Source organism: Crotalus tigris, unplaced genomic scaffold (genome assembly GCF_016545835.1).
Source record: "Crotalus tigris isolate CLP2741 ecotype Arizona unplaced genomic scaffold, ASM1654583v1 scf7180000023602.573895, whole genome shotgun sequence".
NCBI lineage: Eukaryota > Metazoa > Chordata > Lepidosauria > Squamata > Viperidae > Crotalus > Crotalus tigris.
Genome location: NW_024100071.1, coordinates 510,106 through 531,464, shown reverse-complemented (window position 1 = coordinate 531,464; position 21,359 = coordinate 510,106). Strand labels below are relative to the sequence as shown.

Sequence of the window (21,359 nt, the reverse complement as noted above, 5' to 3'; positions counted from 1 at the left end):
AGCGGATTGATTGGCCTTTTCTTATCAGTTTAACTTAACCCAAGATAGGCTGCTGTAGGCCACACCCTTTATGCTGCTGTTGCTTTTTGTTTTTTGAAAAACTTGAGAACTCTTTGGATTTGTAAAGTAATTAATGCAGGAAGAAGTTTTGACATCCTGATTATTACTCTTACCAGATTTAAGAAGTTTGACAATAATTTTCTGAAGAAGATACTACTGCACAAACATCAGCCTAAATCCAGCCTTGTTTCTTTATACAAGAAACTGGAAATCAGACAAGTCATTGAAATGGTAGAAAGTGGGGCCATGACACCTAGGGCTTCCAAATCATCTTCTCTGTAAGTATGTTAAGAACCATTTGTTAGAACAATGTAAATATTTTGTTTAATCAAGGAATATAATGAACATGGACAACATATGGTTCTTCAGATGATTAATTCCAGTCAACATTGCCAATGGTGAGAACGGCTTTTGTAGCAGTTTAGCAACATTTGAAGACCACATTTGGAGGGGGCACCTTTGATAGTCAACTGATAGATAATCAGTAATTTGTAGCTGAACATGTGAATTGATGCTACTGAAAAAGATTAATATCTGAAATTAGACTTTGAGTATAAAACTTGATTGTGCTAAGGATTTTTCCTTAGATGAAAGGGATACTTTCACTGATATTAAGCTCTCGCAAGCCTCCATAAATTAGTTACTGTAGTTCCAGCCTGTTACACTCCAAATGCTGATGCACAATTACCATCAGTGGGTATCTTTAGAGAGGGGCAACAGAATGAAAACAATGTAGCATTATGCTGCATGCTCCAGTTCATGAGACATTCATGTGGCATTGCAATAGATGCGGGGAAAAAAGGTAGGCCTGCATCATAATGTTGCTTTTATTTGAAACCACTGACTCCCTGTAGATGTAGACAATTACTATAATCTCCCAACCAAGACAAAATGAGATGTTTTTGTGATCCATGTCTCCCAAAGAAGACAAAATAATTTTGGATCCTAATAAAGTCCATATTAAATCTACATCAGTAATGGGCAACGAAAGACAGAGCAATTTTTCCTTTTCTTAGCTGATTGCATTATGGTCCTTCTCAAGGAAGCAAGAAAGACGGTCTCTAGACCCATAGACAAAGACTATTATGTTGTTTTTTTTAAAAAAGCAATTTAAAAAATGCAAATAAAACTGGAATGTCTTAAAATCATAGAAACAATTTAGGGGGAGTTAATTTATTCTGTGTTTGTTGCATAACAAATAACAAACAGTCCTTTATTGAAAGCATTGTAAATATTTAAAACTGTTTTAGACTAAGGTGATCCATCTGTGGTAATCCTGTCCATATTTCAGTGTTGCCTAAACTGGTTGCTGACAATTGAGATGAGGAATCTCCTCTCTGCCTTCTAAACCCGCTCCCTGATCCCAAAATAATGCTGCTTCTCAAAAGCTAATGGTAGTAAAGGGCATCATTATCTGGTGGTCATTGTGCATCAAGATCACTGCACCTAGTGATTCTTTCTTATCTTTTCCCAGATTACAGGATCTGGGAATAAGGCATTTCCTTCTCTCAAGAAACTCTAATGAATTTATGGTGTGAGAGATCTTTTCTATTTGGAAGGAAGATACTGTACATGATTTTTAAAATAAGTACAGAAAAAAGGTAAAAGGTCAATCAGATTTAGGTGCAAAAATACAGATGATGATAGACATGGCAGCAAAAGATATAAGAAAATATTAACTCTTTACTGCAATCCAAAGGTCAACTAGGTTTTTGCAGCCTAGATCTGATAGCCCTTGTTAGATTAAGGAGGAGCAAGAACCAACAAAACTTCATCTGGTTCTTTAGTGTATGCTGAGACATCAGAGATCTAAGCATAGATTCCTGTATTTACATAATCTCTGATACATTTAAATAGAATAGGTTTGCACATGGCACAGGCATACACAATTTAGTTTGCACAAGCCCACATCATACTATTGGCATGCAGATTTTATTGGAATACCTAATGCATGATGTTGATTGACTAGATGTTTCCATGAATATGTGCTAGGATTAAATTCATTTTAAAGCATTATAGTGCAATAAAATCTGAAAATAGGTAACAATAATGTGTTGCTTTTGTATTCTGAGGTTTACACAGCTATGTATGTACATACTTAAAGACACACATTCAATATGCTTTAAAAAAAGCATAGTACATTTGAAATTATCATACTAAAATAATAAATAATAATAAACATGGGATAAAATATTTAAGAAGAGACCATTGATTGCTCAAGAAAAATTAGAGTCTACTTTAAAAGAAAACATCATTGAAGTAACCATTTTTATTTAACTGTAAGATTTTCACTAAATCTGACACTTAAACAGTAGAGTATAATCACAAGGAACACTTCAATTAAAAAAATATGGGCTTGTTGGTTAGTTTCTCCTTTGTTTTACTTGAAACAGGTGCATAGCACATAAGTCTATCTGTAAAAGGAGTGGACAGAAACCATGCCTTTTTTCCCTTAAAGAACTTTTATCAAGTTCCTTGGTTAATAGCTAACCTCATGAATGAGCTTTCCCTTTTGTCTTGATGTTTTAGCCAACTCAGAAATGAGTTTCATATAATGATAACAGAGTTGTACTCACTGCTCCCTGAAACTGTGTTTCCAGACAGAGCTTTCACAATTACAGTGAATCCCTAATACCGACAACTTCTATTTCCTGACCTCCAATTTTTAGTGCTCTCTAATCTATCTTTGTACTACTAAATTTCCATTAAAGAAACAAAACACTTTCATGTTTTTAGGAAACTCCTGTCTCTGGAATATTGTAATAATATTTTACTGTGAAGATTGGCCAAAGCTAGAATGTTGTTTTCACTCAAACAAAGGACAACACGAGGCCTTATTTCTTATTCCATGTGTACTATTCTGGATTGATTATTATATTGAAATTATTCAGCTTCAACAGTGGAGATAGCAGGAATAAAGAACTTAGTATAGGCTAATTCATGATATTACCCAATAACTTGCCGCTTTTCTATGTTCTCCAATATCTCTGTATCTTTATTCAATAGCATGGCTGGTTCTGTTTTTAAAGCAAGTTTCTTTAGCATATGCAATTATAGGTTTGAGATAACAAGACTAAAATAGTAGACTTGTTCATTTTTCTAGGAAAAAATAAACCTGAACTCTATCTAGAACTTTGATTGTCAATATGGCATATCTTAAGTCCAACCATGTTACTTTGAGAACTAGGTCTTAGCATGAAAAAAAAAAATCTGTTTAGAAGCATTCTATAATTATGTAGGTTTTAAAAGTCAAAGTTTCAGTGAGTTACTTTATTTCCCAACTAGACTACGTCTAAATTACATTTGTGGTATTAGTAGCACTGGTTGAGAATTTTTGTTCTAGAAGAATTATGAAATATTTTGTTTGTATTTGTTTATAATATCCAGGATGTCTGATGATGTAATTTAAATTCTATTAATTTCAATATAGATTTTTTAAAATTGAGCTTAGTAGATTTTCCCCCTTTATTTATACCATTGATCCCTCAGCTTGATTCATCAATTAAATTAACTACATTTTAAAGTAGTTCAACATTGATTCTAATATGTTGACATAAACACTTCAAGAAAGAAACTTTATGTGTGTATGATACACACACTAATGGTAATGGTTCTACTTGCATTTATATGTGGTTTATATAATGAATTTATTCTTTATACTTTACATCTCTATAAATTATTTTATTTTTTACTAAGAAGACTGCTGTAGCCAATAGTGATAATACTCGAATATATATATGTATCTTGCAAAGAAATTAAGCAGTTTGTTCCATTGATTTACAAATGACTTCTTGCCATCCTTTGTTAGGAAAAGCAACTTACAGATAACAATAACTGATAACAGAATGTAGGCTAAACTACTCTAGGGAAATAATGATTGAACTTTTAGCTTAGTCAAAATAATATTTGTCTTCATATTTGTTTGCAGGAGGTGCAGGAATGAAAGAATACAGAAACTTTCCCCTAAAGATGTGGAATCTATGCAGAACATGCTGGCACATAATCTGTATCAAGTGAGGCAAAGGGTGTGTGCTTTCAATTCTGATAACCTGTTCCATAGTTACCGGAAGAAAAGATCATGTTTGCTAAGGTATTTCATACCTTAGCAAAAGTTAGTGGTGGCAAAATTGCTGGGAGTGCAAGCTATGATTGTGGCCGAAGGGCAGAACAATATTAAGAAAAGACTGGGTCATTGTTTTTAATGAATTCATTCTAATACTTCTGATGTGTCTTTGTAGGACAGTTGTAAGATCACTTTCACTGATACTTGTGCTTGCAGAAAAAAGGAAAAGAAAAAAGGAAGGAGTTTAGAATTGCCTTCTCAAACATAGATTTATTTTAAAAAATGACAATTAGGTTGTTAAAGTTCAGGTTCAGGTTTGAAATTTGCTCCTTACAAATTTTTGAAAGGCCTTCAAGACCTCATTATGTTTGGAGTTACCAGAGGGCCAATGATTCTGTCATAATGGTTCCATTGCTAAGGGAGCCATTTTTATTCTCCCTTCATCCAAGGCTAATATTTTGGTTATTATGCTATTTATTACTGTGACTTTTTAGATTTTTATCAGTTTTACTTTGGCTGTTTTATTTATTGCTATGTGCTATCCAGACTCCTCTTTGAGAAGTGATTATATAAATTTGATTTATAAATAAATAAATACAAGAACATAAAAGAGCATGACAGAATCAGGCCAAAAGGCTGTCTAATCTGGCATTCTGTGTTACAGAGAGGGAAACCAAATCCAATAGAGGTCAAATTCTTCTTGAGAGCTATCTTCTGGCATTTGAGATATGTTACCTGTAATTTAAAAGTACTAAACAACTACCAGGACTAGTAGCCTGTCAGAATCCAATTATATTTCATCTTTAATTATCAAACATAGAAACTCCCAATTCTGCCTTCTCTGGATTCTGCCATAAGAGGGAGAAAAGGGGGAGAGCAAAGGGGCTTTATGGCCCTCACTTCCTTCAGCACACTTCAAAGGACTGAATGTGTGTTTATTGTGGCCTCTAAGCTTTAACATATCAAAGAAGAGTAATTGCCTTTCATGTAGTTATCTGAAGTCTCCATCCAGACGGAAGAAGAAAGGGGATGGAATTGTGATACTTGAAACTATCACTGGAAGGGGGGTTGATTGGGTGGGACTACTGGGGAACCCCTTAAAACCTTGAATGGGAGAGCTTGAACCCCAAGTCCTGTCTAGCATGCCTGCAACCATTTTCTCTTAATAAAGGATTCCTGTTGGAAGAATTATTCCAAGAGTTCTGTCTTCTTAAGATGCAAAGTGGGGTGGGTCCTCACATTAGACAGGACTTGCAAAATTAATCCACCTGGAAGGAAGACCCTTGCCGGGGGATTTTGCAAAAATTTACCATGTCAGACAATGGAGCAAAAGAGGGGGAAAACTCCCTGGAAAGAGAGCCGCTGACCCAGTTGGAACCTTGCCAGATGTTGGGATCCGAGAGGCCAGATTCCTCAGGAGAAGAAGTGGTGGAGACACAGGACCACAAGCCTCGCTGGTCGATGGGCGTTGGAAAGAAAAGCGAGTGGGGAAAGGAATCAAGAAAAGTGACCCTGAGACGGGGGACCAAGCAACCAGAATGGAAGCAGGAGATGGAGAAATCCCTGCACGCAAGTGAAGAGGGAGGAAGCTGGGCACCGTACTCAGACTGGATCCTAGAGAAAGCTATTGACCTGATGAAGAGAACTCTCAGCTCCCTAGGAGAGGAGAATACTGAACCCTACGGCGCCCCAGTTCCTGGAGCCGCAAAGGGAGAGACACCGAGGGGGACGTGGAACCTGCAACCCCAGGGACATCTACTGATCCAGGAGCTCCCACCCCCTACCGGACCACAGATGGCAATCTGGACGGAAGGCACTACCACCCACAACAGAGGCACCGATCCATTCCAAGACGTCCACCGTTGGAAGTGAAATTCAAAGGGGAGCCAACACGCTTGGGATTTTTCCTAACCCAAGTCCTCAGCTACATGGAGGAATATGGGCAGGATATTCCCAGCGACAAAGCCCGCATCCGGATCGTGCAATCTGCCCTGGATGGACCAGCTGCGGATTGGGTAGTGAACTTGCATGACTCCAATGCCCCAGAACTCAGTAACTTCAACCGTTTCATGTCCTCTTTGAGAAGACGATTTGAAGACCCCCTGGCTGATCGCAAAGCCCGTGAAAAAATAACAACGATGAGGCAGGGCAAACGCCCAGTGGCTGAGTATACACAAGAATTCCGGGCCATTGCCAGCAAACTGAATTGGCCAGAAGACATCCTCCTTGGCCATTTCAAAGACGGACTAAACTATGATCTATATGATGCTTGCCTACCCCGAGGGGACCCACATCGAACTTGAGGAATGGTACGTCTTGGCAGAGGAAGCAGAGATCGACATATTGAAGAGGCACCGCCGAGGAAAACAATGGAGCCGCCCCCCGCCTGAGCTGACACACCAACCGGTGAAATCATCGGATACAGCCAAGAAGCAAATGGGATGTTTCAAGTGCGGAAGAGAAGGGCATCGAGCTGTAGAATGCCGCTCAAAGGCCCCCCAGCACAACCCAGACAGATCCCCAATCAACAAACCCGGAAAGTATTCAGCTAAGCCAAAAGAAACGGCCATGAGAATGATGGAAATTGCAGAAACCCCCACCTCTGCTCACCAAGGGGAAAGGACTCCAGCCTACACCACAGGGCCGGTGGATGCCTCAGATGACAGCTCGGAGGGCGAACCCCTGGTAAGTGGATGCATCACACCCATCTTCAAAACAGTGACTATATTAATCCCCCCCATGCCCGAAGCTGTGAAGGTGAAAGCCTTAATAGACTCTGGCTGTACCCGCTGCCTCATTAGCCCAACACTAGTGGGGAATCTGGGCATCCCATCCAGGAGACTGGAACAACCAATCTCATTTGGCCAGCTAGATGGATCCATAGCAGGGGGGGTGCCAGCTACCCTAGCCACTTTGCCAATACATCTCTCCCTGGGCAACCATGAAGAGGACTTAACGTTTGTGGTGACCCCAGGTATGGAATGCCCAATGATTCTAGGGATGGAATGGTTGAAAAAATGGAACCCCTGGGTAAATTGGAGGACGACAGAAATCAAATTCCCGAAGGGGGACCCTATGGACTTAAAACCCCAAGGGAGGCTACCAGAATCAAGAATAGAAAAAGCATCCATAGGAGAGGAAAAAAGATTAACAGAAATACCAGAGGAATATAGGGACCTTGCTGAAGTCTTCAGTGAGGAGAGGGCGAATGAGCTTCCCCCCCACCGACCCACAGACTGTACCATTGAATTCAAGCCTGGGGCAAAACTCCCGAAGCCCAGATTATACTCCATGAGCCCAAAGGAGAAGGAGGAAATGGAAAGATTTATAAAAAAAAACCTGGAGAGAGGTTTCATTGAGCCAGCCAAGCCTAAAGTGGCTGCCCCGGTCCTTTTTAGAGAGAAGAAGGATGGCTCTTTACGTTTATGCGTGGATTATAGGGCCCTGAATACAATCAGTGAAAGCAACCTATACCCGCTGCCCCTCATGAAAGACATGCTGTCACACCTATCGAAAGGGAAAATTTTTCTAAACTAGACTTAAGGGAAGCTTACTATCGAGTAAGAATCAAGGAAGGGGACGAATGGAAGACTGCATTTAACTGCCCCATGGGGTGCTATCAATTCAAAGTCTTGCCATTTGGATTACAAGGGGGCCCTGCAGTCTTTATGCAATTAATCAATGACGTTCTAAGGGAGCACCTGTTTAAGGGGGTCCTTGTTTACTTGGACGACATTCTTATCTTTACCGAAACAAAAGAAGAACACGTCAAACTTGTCAGAGCGGTTTTAAAGAAGCTGCGAGCCGCTCACCTATATGCCAAACTCTCAAAATGCGAATTCCACCAGGAAAGGATAGACTACCTAGGCTATCGCATATCCCCACAGGGCATTGAAATGGACCCAGAGAAGGTCAGAGCAGTATTAGAATGGGCACCACCCCGCACAAGAAAGCAACTACAAAGTTTCCTGGGCTTTGCAAATTTTTACCGCCAATTCATCCCCTCATTTGCACAGATAGCCTTGCCCCTCACTAACTTACTAAAAACGAAGGGAACATCCTCAGTAAAACCTAGCCAGCCACTAAATGGACAATGGAGTGCCAAGCAGCGTTTGAGAGACTAAAGAGACTTTTTTCTGCCGAACCAGTACTAAGGCACCCAGACATGGACAAACCCTTCATAATACAGGCAGATGCAAGTGATGTGGCAGTGGGGGCTGTGCTATTACAAGAAAATGATGATGCAGTATTGCAACCCTGTGCATATACATCTAAGAAACTCACGGAAACAGAACAGCGCTGGCCCGTATGGGAGAAGGAGGCTTATGGGATACGTTGGGCATTACTCACGTGGCGACAGTTCCTGGAAGGCAACAAAATCCCCTTCCAGGTATGGACTGATCACAAAAATTTAGAAGCCCTGAAAACTCCCAGGAAACTCAATCCCAAACAAGCCCGCTGGTCCCAGCATTTTCACCAATTCCAATTTAAGCTCAAACATTTACCAGGAAGAAAGAACTTCCTGGCAGATGCACTATCTCGCATGCCCCAATATAACAGCGCACGAACCACAGACTCTAGACCAATAATGGCAGAGTCACAACTGGCAGCGCCAGTAACCACAAGAACCCAAGCCAAAATAAAACCACAACTGGACAGCCAAACTGGGATTGAATTCAGAAAAAGTTTGGAAACAGATGATTGGTTCCAGAAAAACAAACATGTGTGCACAATGAGAGACGGATTGCCTTGGGTAGGGGAAAAGTTATATATACCAACAACTCAAAGACTAACTTTCATGCAACTTTGCCATGACACAAAATCAGCAGGGCATTTTGGATTTGTAAAAACTTTACACTTAATTAAACGGCAATTTTGGTGGCCATCAATAAAAAAGGACATAGAAAGTTATGTTGCCAGCTGCCCAACCTGTGCATCAGCAAAGAGGTTGCAAGGGAAATCGCCAGGGCTGTTACAACCAGTGGCAAGTCCCTCAGCCCCCTGGAGGGAAATAGCCATGGATTTTATAGTGGAATTGCCTGAAAGCAATGGGAATACTGTTATCTGGACAGTCACGGACCTATTTTCCAAACAGGTGCACTTTATCCCTTGCCAAAAAATTCCCACTGCAAAGGCCTTAGCAAAACTTTTTATCCAGCACATTTACAGATTGCACGGGGCACCCCAACGCATCATCTCTGATAGGGGAGTGCAATTTACGTCTACATTTTGGAAGGAATTTTTATCCCTCTTAGGGACCACTCAGGGACTGACATCTAGCCATCACCCTCAGACAGATGGACAAGCGGAACGCTGCCAGTCGGTACTTGAGCAATATTTGAGATGTTTTTTAAATTTCCAACAGAGTGATTGGACGGACTTACTTCCTTTTGCAGAAGTTGCCTACAATAATGCAGTCCACTCCAGCACAGGCTACACTCCTTTTCAAATAGCCAACGGCCAAAGTTTCAACCCTATGCCAGAGTTAACCCCAAAAGAACCAACGATCCCTTCACTGAAAGAATGGATGGAAAACCTACAAAACACCTGGCCAATAGTCAGAAAATCACTAGATGAAGCTAGGCGGGCATACAAAGCACAAGCCGATAAAAAAAGGGTTGAGCCTACACCATTCATTATAGGAGAAATGGTGTACTTATCTACAAAATACCTAAAGTCCCTACAGCCCTGTAAAAAACTTGGACCAAAATATATAGGACCTTTTCCAATTAAAAGGATCATAAATCCAGTAACAGTAGAATTAGAATTACCCAAAAACCTCAGGCAAATACACCCAATTTTTCATTGCAGCTTGCTGAAAAGAGAGCATCAGTCACCTCTACGGCCAAAAATCCCCCCCCCACCACCTCCAATCATGGTGGAGGGGGAACAACACTTCGAAATAAAAGAGATCCTTGACTCTAGGAGATATCGTGGAACAACTCAGTACCTAGTTGCCTGGAAACACCTCCCTGCCTCACAAAATGAGTGGGTCCATAAACGTCACGTCAGAGCCCCGAAGCTATTGAAGAAGTTTCACACAGAGTATCCTAACAAGCCTAACTAAATTTTTTACTTGTGTTTTCTTTCAGGTGGATCTCTCTTATTGTTAAGAGGGGCCGGATGTCAGAATCCAATTATATTTCATCTTTAATTATCAAACATAGAAACTCCCAATTCTGCCTTCTCTGGATTCTGCCATAAGAGGGAGAAAAGGGGGAGAGCAAAGGGGCTTTATGGCCCTCACTTCCTTCAGCACACTTCAAAGGACTGAATGTGTGTTTATTGTGGCCTCTAAGCTTTAACATATCAAAGAAGAGTAATTGCCTTTCATGTAGTTATCTGAAGTCTCCATCCAGACGGAAGAAGAAAGGGGATGGAATTGTGATACTTGAAACTATCACTGGAAGGGGGGTTGATTGGGTGGGACTACTGGGGAACCCCTTAAAACCTTGAATGGGAGAGCTTGAACCCCAAGTCCTGTCTAGCATGCCTGCAACCATTTTCTCTTAATAAAGGATTCCTGTTGGAAGAATTATTCCAAGAGTTCTGTCTTCTTAAGATGCAAAGTGGGGTGGGTCCTTTATGAATTTATTCAGTCTGTCCCTCAAACCACATTTGATGACTGAACTTCTCATTTATTAGATAAAGAACTGTTTCCTTTTCTTAGTTCTGAATTATCTTTTAATTAATTTTAATGTCTGGGCATCAGGTAAGTGAGTTAGGAAAAAAGGGTGCATGCAAAAGAAATGAAATATAATCTAAACATGAGCACTAGGTGGCAGACGCCCCTTATTTTAAACCTTCAACAGTTCATTTGGTTTAGTTTCTAGGCTGGCAGCTACCATATTATATTGCATAGTAGACTGTAGCAGAATGAATCTGATTGGGCCTGCTTGTAATGTAACTAACATGAGTTTCATAGCATGCACTGGCCCGAAAGACTCAACTATAACACATTGGTTGGCTTTTAAAGTAACACCTGACTTCTTAATTATTGTCTTTGTTAAATGCATTGAAACAGCATTGGCAAGTAGTTTCAATATTTAAAACTTGGTTTTAAATATGTAGTAATTGACATTGGCAGTAGCTATATGAATCACTGATGAGCATTATAAATTTGATAAATAGATCAGAATAAAAGAATTGAAAAGACAAGTGTCCAATATATTACTGTGATGCAAGTTTTAAGTAGGGATGATGTAAAAGCTTTCCTGAAAAAAAAATTCATGAATAGAAGTGAATATATTATTCCATTCTTAAATAAATCTATTAATCTGCAAGAGGATAACTTGAAAAAAATTAGTCCTTTTCGGTGTCATTTTCAACTCTGTTTCCACTAATTTTTCATTTACTGACACATAACAATTTTTACAGATGTTCCAATGAATCATTTAGGCAACTATATTATTGTGTTTATAATATGTTTGTGCAAGTATATGAGCTATTTGCACAATCTGCATTTTGAATTATTTGACGATTTTTCAATTTTTCCCTTGATTGAATTCGTCTGAATAGCTTGCTCTTGAGCAGTTTCTTTTTCCAGCAATAAGCCACTATCAGGTTTTATCTTTATCCAGTTTGCCTCAACATTTTGTAGAAATTGACTATGTAATGCTTTTCCTTGCCAGTATATTATTCTTGTTTTTATTACATTATTTTAATATTCAACTTTTGTTTCATACATATTTGGTAAGTTCCAATTTTTAAGTTGTATTAATGCTTGTTCTTGACTGCCTTTTATGTAATTAGCCAATGCATCCTTTTCTTCTTCTTTGTTTGAGTTGAAGTAAATCTATGTTCCATTTCTACAGGGCAGGTAATAATAATAATAATAATAATAATAATAATAATAATAATAATAACAACAACAACAACAACAACAACATTGGAAGGGACCTTGGAGGTCTTCTAGTCCAACCCCCTGCTCAGGCAGGAAACCCTGGCCTATACCATTTCAGACAAATGGCTGTCCAGTTTCTTCTTAAAAACTTCCAGTGTTGGAGCATTCACAACTTTTGGAGGCAGGTTGTTCCACTGATTAATTGTTCTAACTGTCAAGAAATTTCTCCTTAATTCTAGGTTGCTTCTCTCTTTGATCAATTTCCATCTGTTGCTTCTTGTCCTGCCTTCAGGTGCTTTGGTATAATCTATCAATATCACTATGCGGGATATAATGCATAGTGAATAGTCATTAGCTTTCTTGTATAGAGACAAAAGCTTCATCCATTCAAGAAAATGGCAAAATGTGTCCTGTATCTCCTGGGTGTTTAGACTTTTGCTAATGTGGGAATTTCCTCTAAAGCAAAAATCAGAGAACCAGCACTCTTTTTGTAAAGACACCTTGTCAAGTTGGTAACAAAGGAATTCACTCTTGGAGAAGGGAGAATTGAATTGAATCAAATCAAATAGCTTTATTTGACCAAATGTGATTAGACAAAGAATTTTTTTCCCCAAAAGCTCTCAGTGTAGTGATTTTCTAAAATTACATGGTTATAAAGTGGTCAATTTACATGCACTGTTTGGGAGCTAAGCTGGTGAGGAAGATCAAGTAATGCATTTCTCATTTCAGACACTCTCGTACAACAGATACAATCTTGCCTCTGAAACAAGTGTAGAGGAAGCCAAAGAAATCTTTATCCGACGTCGATACAGCATGCGGCAGTCCACAAGGAAAGGTTACAGCTTACCATGGGGAGGGCAGGTATCTCTCACATAATAAGCTATGTGGTTTATGCAATCGTGTATGGAAATTGCTGAAGCTTCTGCAAAAATAAATTGAACACGAGAGAAGCCATCTAATGACTTGATAAAAGCATAGAAATAGCAAAATATGAGATCAATAAATCCATAGATTGAGAAGCCAAGGTCTAAAAGACAATGTATGGAATGCTGTATGACTATGAATGAGAGCAAGGATCCTTTCCAAGTTTGGGGAGTGAATGAAGTTGCTGTAAACAATTAATTTTATCCCATCTCCTTATTTTTAATCTTATCCCTTGAATTTATTAGCTTATATTTCTAACTCTTTTTCTTGTTCTATACAAAGGAAATGCTATGGAGGCAGTATATCTAAGTAGGTATTATGCATACTGCTGTTCATTAGCAATTGATGTAGCCATTGCATGCACCATATCAGATGTGGGGTGGCAGAGGTGCTATAACTTATAATTGCTACAATTTTCCTTTCCTTAAAAAAAAAATAACAGAAGAATATTATTGTCATTGTAGGGAATGTTCAACCAGGAAGCATTTAATTAAAAAAAAGAATTTTAAAGGAGATGGAGATTTCAAGCAATATGGATGAACAGTAGTTAGATTTGCTGACTGTAAGATTTTTAATTAGCATGAGGATCACTAATTGGGAACTGGAACTATTCCAGTATTTTAAATCCATATATATCATATGCAAAATAGATAAGTTTACAATTATATAATCATTATAATAAAATATATTGTTAGTATTAATTGCACTAATTTCAAATATCTTCTTTTCACATTTTCCTCTATAACCAGAGGTCATATAGGAATGGAAAATGGAATCCATACACATTTCTGCAAATTTGTATCTCTCTTTTTTTTCTCTTTGTCTACAGGCTGCCAGTAAAAGCCTGCGTTATTCATCCCTGCCCTTTAGTAATTCTCAACCAATTAGAAGAGCAGCTAGGATTGATTATGATGATCTAACAGGTAAGGCTTTTTAATTGAAATAATAAAAGAAAATGGGAAATTACTGGCAATTCTTATTAATTTTGCTATTATTTATCCAAGAGGTTCCAGATCGATACAATCTTAACAAAGTTTTGCTTTCAATGTCTCTGTGAGATAGTGCCCATCAGAATTTAAAATGCTTACCAATCTGTAAATTTTAGTTGCAAAACAACTGGAAAACACTGGTTGAGAAATGCTGGTTTAGAGAAATACCCACTTTTTGCATTAGTATTATTTAACATGAGGTTTGTTTCATTATCACAGACAACTGATCTTTTTCTCTACATCTTTTACAGCCAAATAAGATTGGGGACAGCATTGTCCCATTTAGATACCAAGCCTTAGTTTAAGAAAGCAGCCTGAATACAGATACAACTGCTTTTAAGTTTTCATATTAAAAGCACAATTGCCCTAATCCCTTGATTCCTTAAAGCAGCCATTTAGACTCATGTGGTAGCCTTTAAAGCTGTCAGATACTTTAAAGAAGCAGTTCTGCTTATACCCCATGAATTCCAAATTATTTTAAACAAGGTTGCACATTAGAGAACTATTAGATGTTACTTAAAAGTTGGATTTTTGGATTTTCTCCTGCTATCCTATGGTTGTCAGATTTTACCAGCCCAGTCCTAATCTCCACTTAATCTTTAACTGCTAAGTAGGCATAAATAGGCAGCTATGTTTTTTCAACTGTTTTGCATTTGCTAAAGGCACAGGGAAGCAACTCATTAAAAAATAGCAACATAAGCTGTAGATGAAAAAAAAAGATGTGGAAATTATACTTGTTTTATACCAGCATTTTCATATCAGAAAATACAATAAAAATATTTACAGACAAGTAATTTTTCATTTTTGGACCCCCATTTACTGGCTAATATGGGCTAAGGTGTGTTTTATATAGTAGAAAAATAGAGTTGGAAGGTACCTTAGAGGTCTTCTAGTCCAATCCCCTGCTCAAACAGAAAACCCTATAACATTTCAGACAAATGGTTGTCCAGTCTCTTCTTAAAACTTCCAGCATTGGAGTACCCACATATGTGTGCATGCATACATGTGCAATATTTTCTGTCAGATTTGCTTTTGGATAGAACAGTTCCAGCCACAGATGACTGCGGTGAAGCATTTAACGTGCCAAATGATATGTATAGTTCTTTAAAAGAAGCTATTTTGAACATATAATAAAAATGATATATTTATTCCAACCAATCTTTTCTTTTCAAAGAGCCCTAAAGCCAAACATCTTTGAACCTGATAATTACATGTGCTCCAAAGTCATCCTGTTTTTCATTGGCAAAGAAATTTATTTATTAATTGCAGACTTGCTCATCTTGAAGGTTTTATCTTGCATGGTCCAGTAATTGGCTTAACGTCCCAAAATATTAATAATAGAAATAAAAGAGGTGAACCCTAGCATGAATCATTGGACACAGTATAGCCCAGGGGTGTCAAATTGCTGGCCCGTGGGCTGGACGCGTCATCTGGAAGCCGCACCCACCCCATTGCCAGCAATGACAAAACCGCCCCGCTACATTGCACGATGTCATGTGATGTCGCGAGTTTAACATGTCTGGTATAGCCAAAGCTTTGGGCAATTGGATTTAGCAAAAAGGAGAATTTATTTATTTTAATAATTTCTATGACCATTTATCTTCTATCAGTGACTCTGAGTGGCACACAAGTATTACAACAATACTCAGAAGCAGTGGCCATGATGCTCAAACTGAATAATATATAAAAATCACATCATAGAAGAGATTGCATACCCTCTTGGCTCAAGTGCCTGGGAAAATGTAAAGAATGTTAAGATAAGGTATCATGTTAGACTTGATGCTGGAAATGCATACAGTAAAGATGGGCTGAATTTTATCGAAAATATGATTTGATGGCTTTATCCAGTGTTCATTTTGAACTCGTAGTTAAAGAATCTTAACCCCACCCACTTTCATTTAGACCAAATGTTACTATTTTTATAACTAGCCATAAGGAACCCTAGTTTTTTCATTACACTATGTTTGTCCATTCTTTAATAAAGATTCCTTTGTGCTTAAAAAGAATCTTCAAAACTATGGACAAGGAGGTAGAAATGTCAAATCTGGTTTATGTGGCACCAAAGAAAAGGAGATGCCTCCACAAAACAAAAGGGAAAAGAGAGCTAGATCTATATGGCCTATTTGTATAAATCTAAGTTATAATAATTAAAATTTAACTAGAATTATAGGGCATATCACTATGATAAGCAAAACTGGGACTAAATGACCTTTTGTTTAGCTTATTGTCCAATTGTTGGTTCTAATGGTCATTGTCGTATTCATGTCGGAAGCACCTAAGGCACTTTCAGGTTAAAAGGAAGCCGATGATATCACTGTTTCCTGGGGAATGCCCACTTGGGGGCTCCTTTCATGTCTCCACTAATGTGTCCACTGAAGTGGTATTCATCTATCTACTAACAGTCACTGCTATCGAACTGCTGAGCCAGAATGAGCTGGAGTGAATGACAGGAGCTCACAGTCAATGACTGTTCTCTGCAAATAGAATACATAAAAGTAACTTGGTTCTAAAAGTTGGTAAAACAAAGGAGATCATTGTAGATTTTAGAAAGAGCCAGCATAGTCATACTCCACTCAGTATCAAGGATGCAGTGGTAGAAGTGGTCAACAGTATTAAGTATCTGGGGGTGCAGATAACTAACAATCTGAATTGGTTTCTCCACATGTCATCCTTAGTGAAGCGTGCAAACCAGCATCTGCATTTCTGCATCAGATGAGGAGAGTACACCTTTCTCCTTCTTTCCTGGCCACTTTTTACAGAGGCACAATTGAAAACATTTTAACAAACTGCATCATTGTCTGGTTTGGAGACAGCAGTGCCTCAGATAGAAAGTCCATACAGAGATTGGTAAGGACAGCCAAGAAGATCATAGGAAGCTCATTTCCTGGTATTCAGGATGCTGCTTATAAGCGCTAGGTGCTTAGAGCTCAAAGCATTGTTAAAGACCCCACACACCAACTTTATGGTCTGTTTCTGTTGCTTCCCTCTGGGAGGAGGTTTCAAAGTATTTCTAGCAGGACTACCCAATTCTGTAATAGCTTTGTTCCCTATGCCATCCATCTGGTAAACTCGCAAGATTCGTTTTTCTCACCATGCACATGTATACATGTATACATAATGTAACAACTAGACTCTTGTTTCTCTGCGTCATATAATATATGTGGGTATATGCATAATTCTGTATTTATTTATTTTTGTCATATTTATATAGTGCATATTAGAGGTGGTGAACCTTTGAGAACTGTATGCAACAAAATTTCCTTTTAATGTATGCCGATTAGTGTACATTCAAAGTGTCCATAAAGTTATCATTCTATTCTATTCTATTCTATTCTATTCTATTCTATTCTATTCTATTCTATTCTATTCTATTCTATTCTATTCTATTCTATTCTATTCTACATGGTCACCATATCATTGTCTTCAAATTCTCCTCCTCCAATCATAGATATTTCTTTTTGAATTCAGGGTATGGTAGCAGTGACTCTGAGTCTGTCTTCATGATGCATAATTCAGAAGCTGTAACAAGGTCACCTCAGAGAAAACACCGCCAGCAGAAGGAATTTCTCCCAATGGAGCAAATGCATTCACAAACTAAACCAGCCAGTTTTACAAGGCAGAAAAGAACAAATCAACAGGATCAGCGAGCCAGAATACAAAAACCACTTTTAGCCCGGAAGACTCAACTTAATGCTGTTCTTGAAACTGATACTCAGGAACTTGAGTCAGAGGATGAGGTCAACAGGGCCTCATGCCCTACAGCACCTGCTGTAGGATGGACAGCAAAAACTAGAGGCAAAAACCATGTTTATCGGTCCAAAAGACACTTTACTCAAAGAAAAAAGTGAATCCTCACTCTTGCTGCATGCTCTGATTTTTATTCCAAATGTTCCAGAAATCATTGGAAATGTCTAAATGGAAAATGTCTGTATTCTTAGATGTGCTGGGCAAAATAAAAGATTTAAATATGGATTACCCTGTAATCTGTCTCTTACTAACTGAAAGCTATTATTTTCAGTAAATTTGTGATATTGAAAATCTTGTTGCAGTAAATCTGTGATCAAACCTACTGACAGTTTATTCCTAAATGCAGAAGAAAATGTCTGCAATGATCATGAAAATAACAGGAGTGAGCTATTAAATAAAACCTTGCATTTCTTTTACAGTTGTACAAATGTGCTACACAGCTGACTTGACTTTATCAGAATGAAGTGCTATGGGGCACAGTTAGTGCCCAATTCTTTTTAAGGAAACACCTTTGCACTGATTCAAATCTTCACTCATAAGTTTCAATAGCTGAAGAGATTTCAAAACATGTATTTTACATGTGTATAAATCTATTTTGACTTCCAACAACTTATTTGTAACAAGATGTACTGACTGGATAAGAGTTATTTTTATTGCTTCATGAAATGACTCTGATAGGGTACTTCTCATGAACTTTTATGAAATTATTAAAGTATTTTAATTTTAAAACTTTGCAAAGCCCTATTGTTAACAAACTAGCTCTATGTGCTGTTTCAATCCAATACAGTGAAATAAGTTTGTAGTATTGAATTTTATTGGTTCTTCTCCAAACAAAAGTTGTTCAAGATCTCCAGTATCAATCATGTGCATGGCTCCAGATACATAAAACAAATGTATTAAATAAAAATAGTGGGAATATGAAAACTTGACGATTTCCTCAAGTGCTGTGACATGAACTCACTTCACCAACTCACTTTGCCTAACAAAGAATATTATCTATATGATAGATACGTTTGCCTATAATTGCTTATAATTCTGTCTTTTAAGGCTTTCCTAAATCTTGCAATGAATCTATGTGTCTTCAGAGCTACTGCTCTATGAAATTAAAATTGGAAAATTTTCTTTTTGTTTCTAAAATGTTGCTTGGTGTCACAGATTTATTCATTTGCTGGGAAGTTTCTTTTTGCATGGGGCTAGATAGAATATTCAGTCAGACAGGCAGGCAGGCAGACAGGCAGCCAGCCAGGCAGGCAGGCATGAAGGCATTCAATTTACATGGCTGCCCATCTCATGTTGATGATTTGAGCAGCTAATAAAGTTAAAATGGGCATGATACTAGGATACTGGAGGAACCTTCTCATCCCCCAGTTACACTGACCCACTCAAGCAGGCAAGAGATCCTATGAATACCATTAGTCAAAGAATCTAGAAAAAGAGCCTTCTTTGCTGTTTCCCCTGCCTTTGGAACATCTTACCTGCAGAGGTGAGGCAACCCCCACCTTTCTGGTTTTCTGGAAAAATGTTAAGTCCTGAGACTGCCCATTAGCATGAGGGTCTAAGTTTGTGATGCAACCCTGGGACTGGCTGATGGTTTGAGGGCACTCCCTCCTCCTGGTTAACTGTTCTGAGTCTCCTGAATTTTTTAATTTTGGTTTTTCACTTTTAATCTGGAAATTTTAACCTTGTTTTTAATTCTGTTTCTAACTATCCTTTTAGTCATGTGTTTATATTGTTTTTTTAAGGTCAGGGTCACTTAAGTGAGATGGGTGGTATAGAAATTTAATAAACCAACGAATAAATAAAATAAAATAAATTATAAAAACAGAAAAACACATAAAACTTTTCAGTTATACAATAAATACTTCAAATGACAATGGCAAAAAATGATTTCCAAGGTTGCATTTGTTACTATGATTTCATAGTGGCTTTAGTTCCATGCAATCACATATAGACACACACATATACTCTAACACAAATCACTTTTCTTAGCCTTGCCTGAACTATAATATATTTCTCCTACAATTTTCTGTATTATTACAGAAATGCAGAATGGCTTATTAATGGCTTATACTATATTATTCAGAGCTGTCTGTTCAAAACAAAAAGAGTTTTTTTTAAATACATAAACTAAGAGCTGATTTGCCTATTACCAGTCATAAAGATATCAACAGGAAATTATGTTTTATTTCTTTAATTGTATCTTCATAGCTAAGACGTGCTACTGTTATGTTACGTGTCATAGCTATGTACTTAGAGATATGTTACGTGTACATAGATATGTAATAGATGTTATTTGAAAAGTAATCATAATTATCTCTGAAAAAATATCTTGTTCTTAAAAACAGTCTTTGAGACTTCTATTGTACACTGGTTGTAACATAAGTGTTATCTAAAATACTGGGCTAATAGTCTCCAGTGCAAAAATACTAGATTTTAAGCTTGGCAACTTTAAGATGTGTGAATTTCAACTCCCATGCTGACTTGAGCTGAAATCTACACATTTTAAATTTATAATGTTTGAAAAGCACTGCAATAGACATGCAAATTATTCAACAAGGCACTTTGCTCATGAGTGAAACATCTTTCTGGATTTGCTTTTGGAAAGTTTGACCTTTTGGATACAATACAGTGGTATTAAGGGCTTTTTGACATGTTCCAGGTATTCTTAGAAATCATTTCTCTCACAGATAACAAGACCTGGCAATGGTTAAGAGCAGGAAAATTGAAGAAAAGGAGAGGGACTAATTTTGACTGCACAAGACCAAGCCTTAAGAATAAATACACAAAGCCAGAATTGAGAAGACAGCAACAGAAAGCAAATGTCACCTCTGAAAAGAAGATGAAAAAACAGTGGACAAACTAGTGCAGAAAGATCACATAGACCAGGCATGCCAAACTCGCGATGTCACGTGACGTTGGGCAACGTATCACGACTTTTCTCCCATTGCTGGCAATGGAGTGGGTGCAGTTTCAGTATGATGCATCCAGCTCATGGGCCAGCAGTTTGACATGCCTGACATAGACTGATTACAGATAACAGCATGACAAAATAACAACAGTGGAAGAGCTGCAAGAAATATCATTTGCCTGCAAACAAGAACTGGTGGGATCATAAAATAGATAATGTAATGGAAAATGAAGAAGCTAAAGTGCTCGGGACTTTAGAATTCAAACAGACAGGCACCTGCCATATAATACCCCAGACTTAAAACTGTTTATAAGGAAGGCAAATAAGTGTGGCTAATGAATATTACAGTACCTGAATACAGCAGAATAGAAAAGAATTAGAGAAAAATCACAAAACACAAAGACCTGCAACTAGAAGTAGAATGACTTTGGGAAAAGAAAGCAAAAATAGTACCAATAATGATAATGATTGGGTGCAATCCCAAAACATCTGGAGCACCACTCCATCTGCACTGACAAAATCTCCATCAGTCAATTCCAAAATAGCAACAGCTTACATACTGCAACAGTACCTTTAACATCACCAAACAACAACATCTGTCTATCCATGTACTTGGGGAAGACTCAATAGATTGATAAAAATGCCAAATCCTGTCTAAATATCTGGCTGGGCAACCAACAGTAATACTTTTACCATTGCACATGTGAACAGGAGAAACAAGTATTTATTTTGACTCAAAAAGGAAAAATACAGATGAATTTCCAATCTAAACTGAACCTTAGCGAAACAAACATTGTGCACTGTGTACTATTATCTTAAGCCTGC

At 37.9% G+C, this 21,359-nt stretch overlaps 1 protein-coding gene across 2 annotated transcripts in view; it reads left to right on the top strand.

Moving 5' to 3' along the window:
- SLC9A4 (solute carrier family 9 member A4) overlaps positions 1-19,092 on the top strand; it is a 37,048-nt gene extending 17,956 nt beyond the window's left edge. Inside the window, exons 8-12 of one of the 2 annotated variants that reach the window (XM_039319590.1) lie at positions 177-338; positions 3,989-4,085; positions 12,696-12,827; positions 13,720-13,813; positions 17,348-19,092. In XM_039319590.1, the coding sequence (XP_039175524.1) occupies positions 177-338; positions 3,989-4,085; positions 12,696-12,827; positions 13,720-13,813; positions 17,348-17,727 (865 nt within the window). In that variant the 3' untranslated portion in view covers positions 17,728-19,092. The remainder of the gene's footprint in view (positions 1-176; positions 339-3,988; positions 4,086-12,695; positions 12,828-13,719; positions 13,814-17,347) is intronic. The other variant, XM_039319591.1, reaches the window with a different exon arrangement.
- Positions 19,093-21,359: the final 2,267 nt, after the last annotated feature.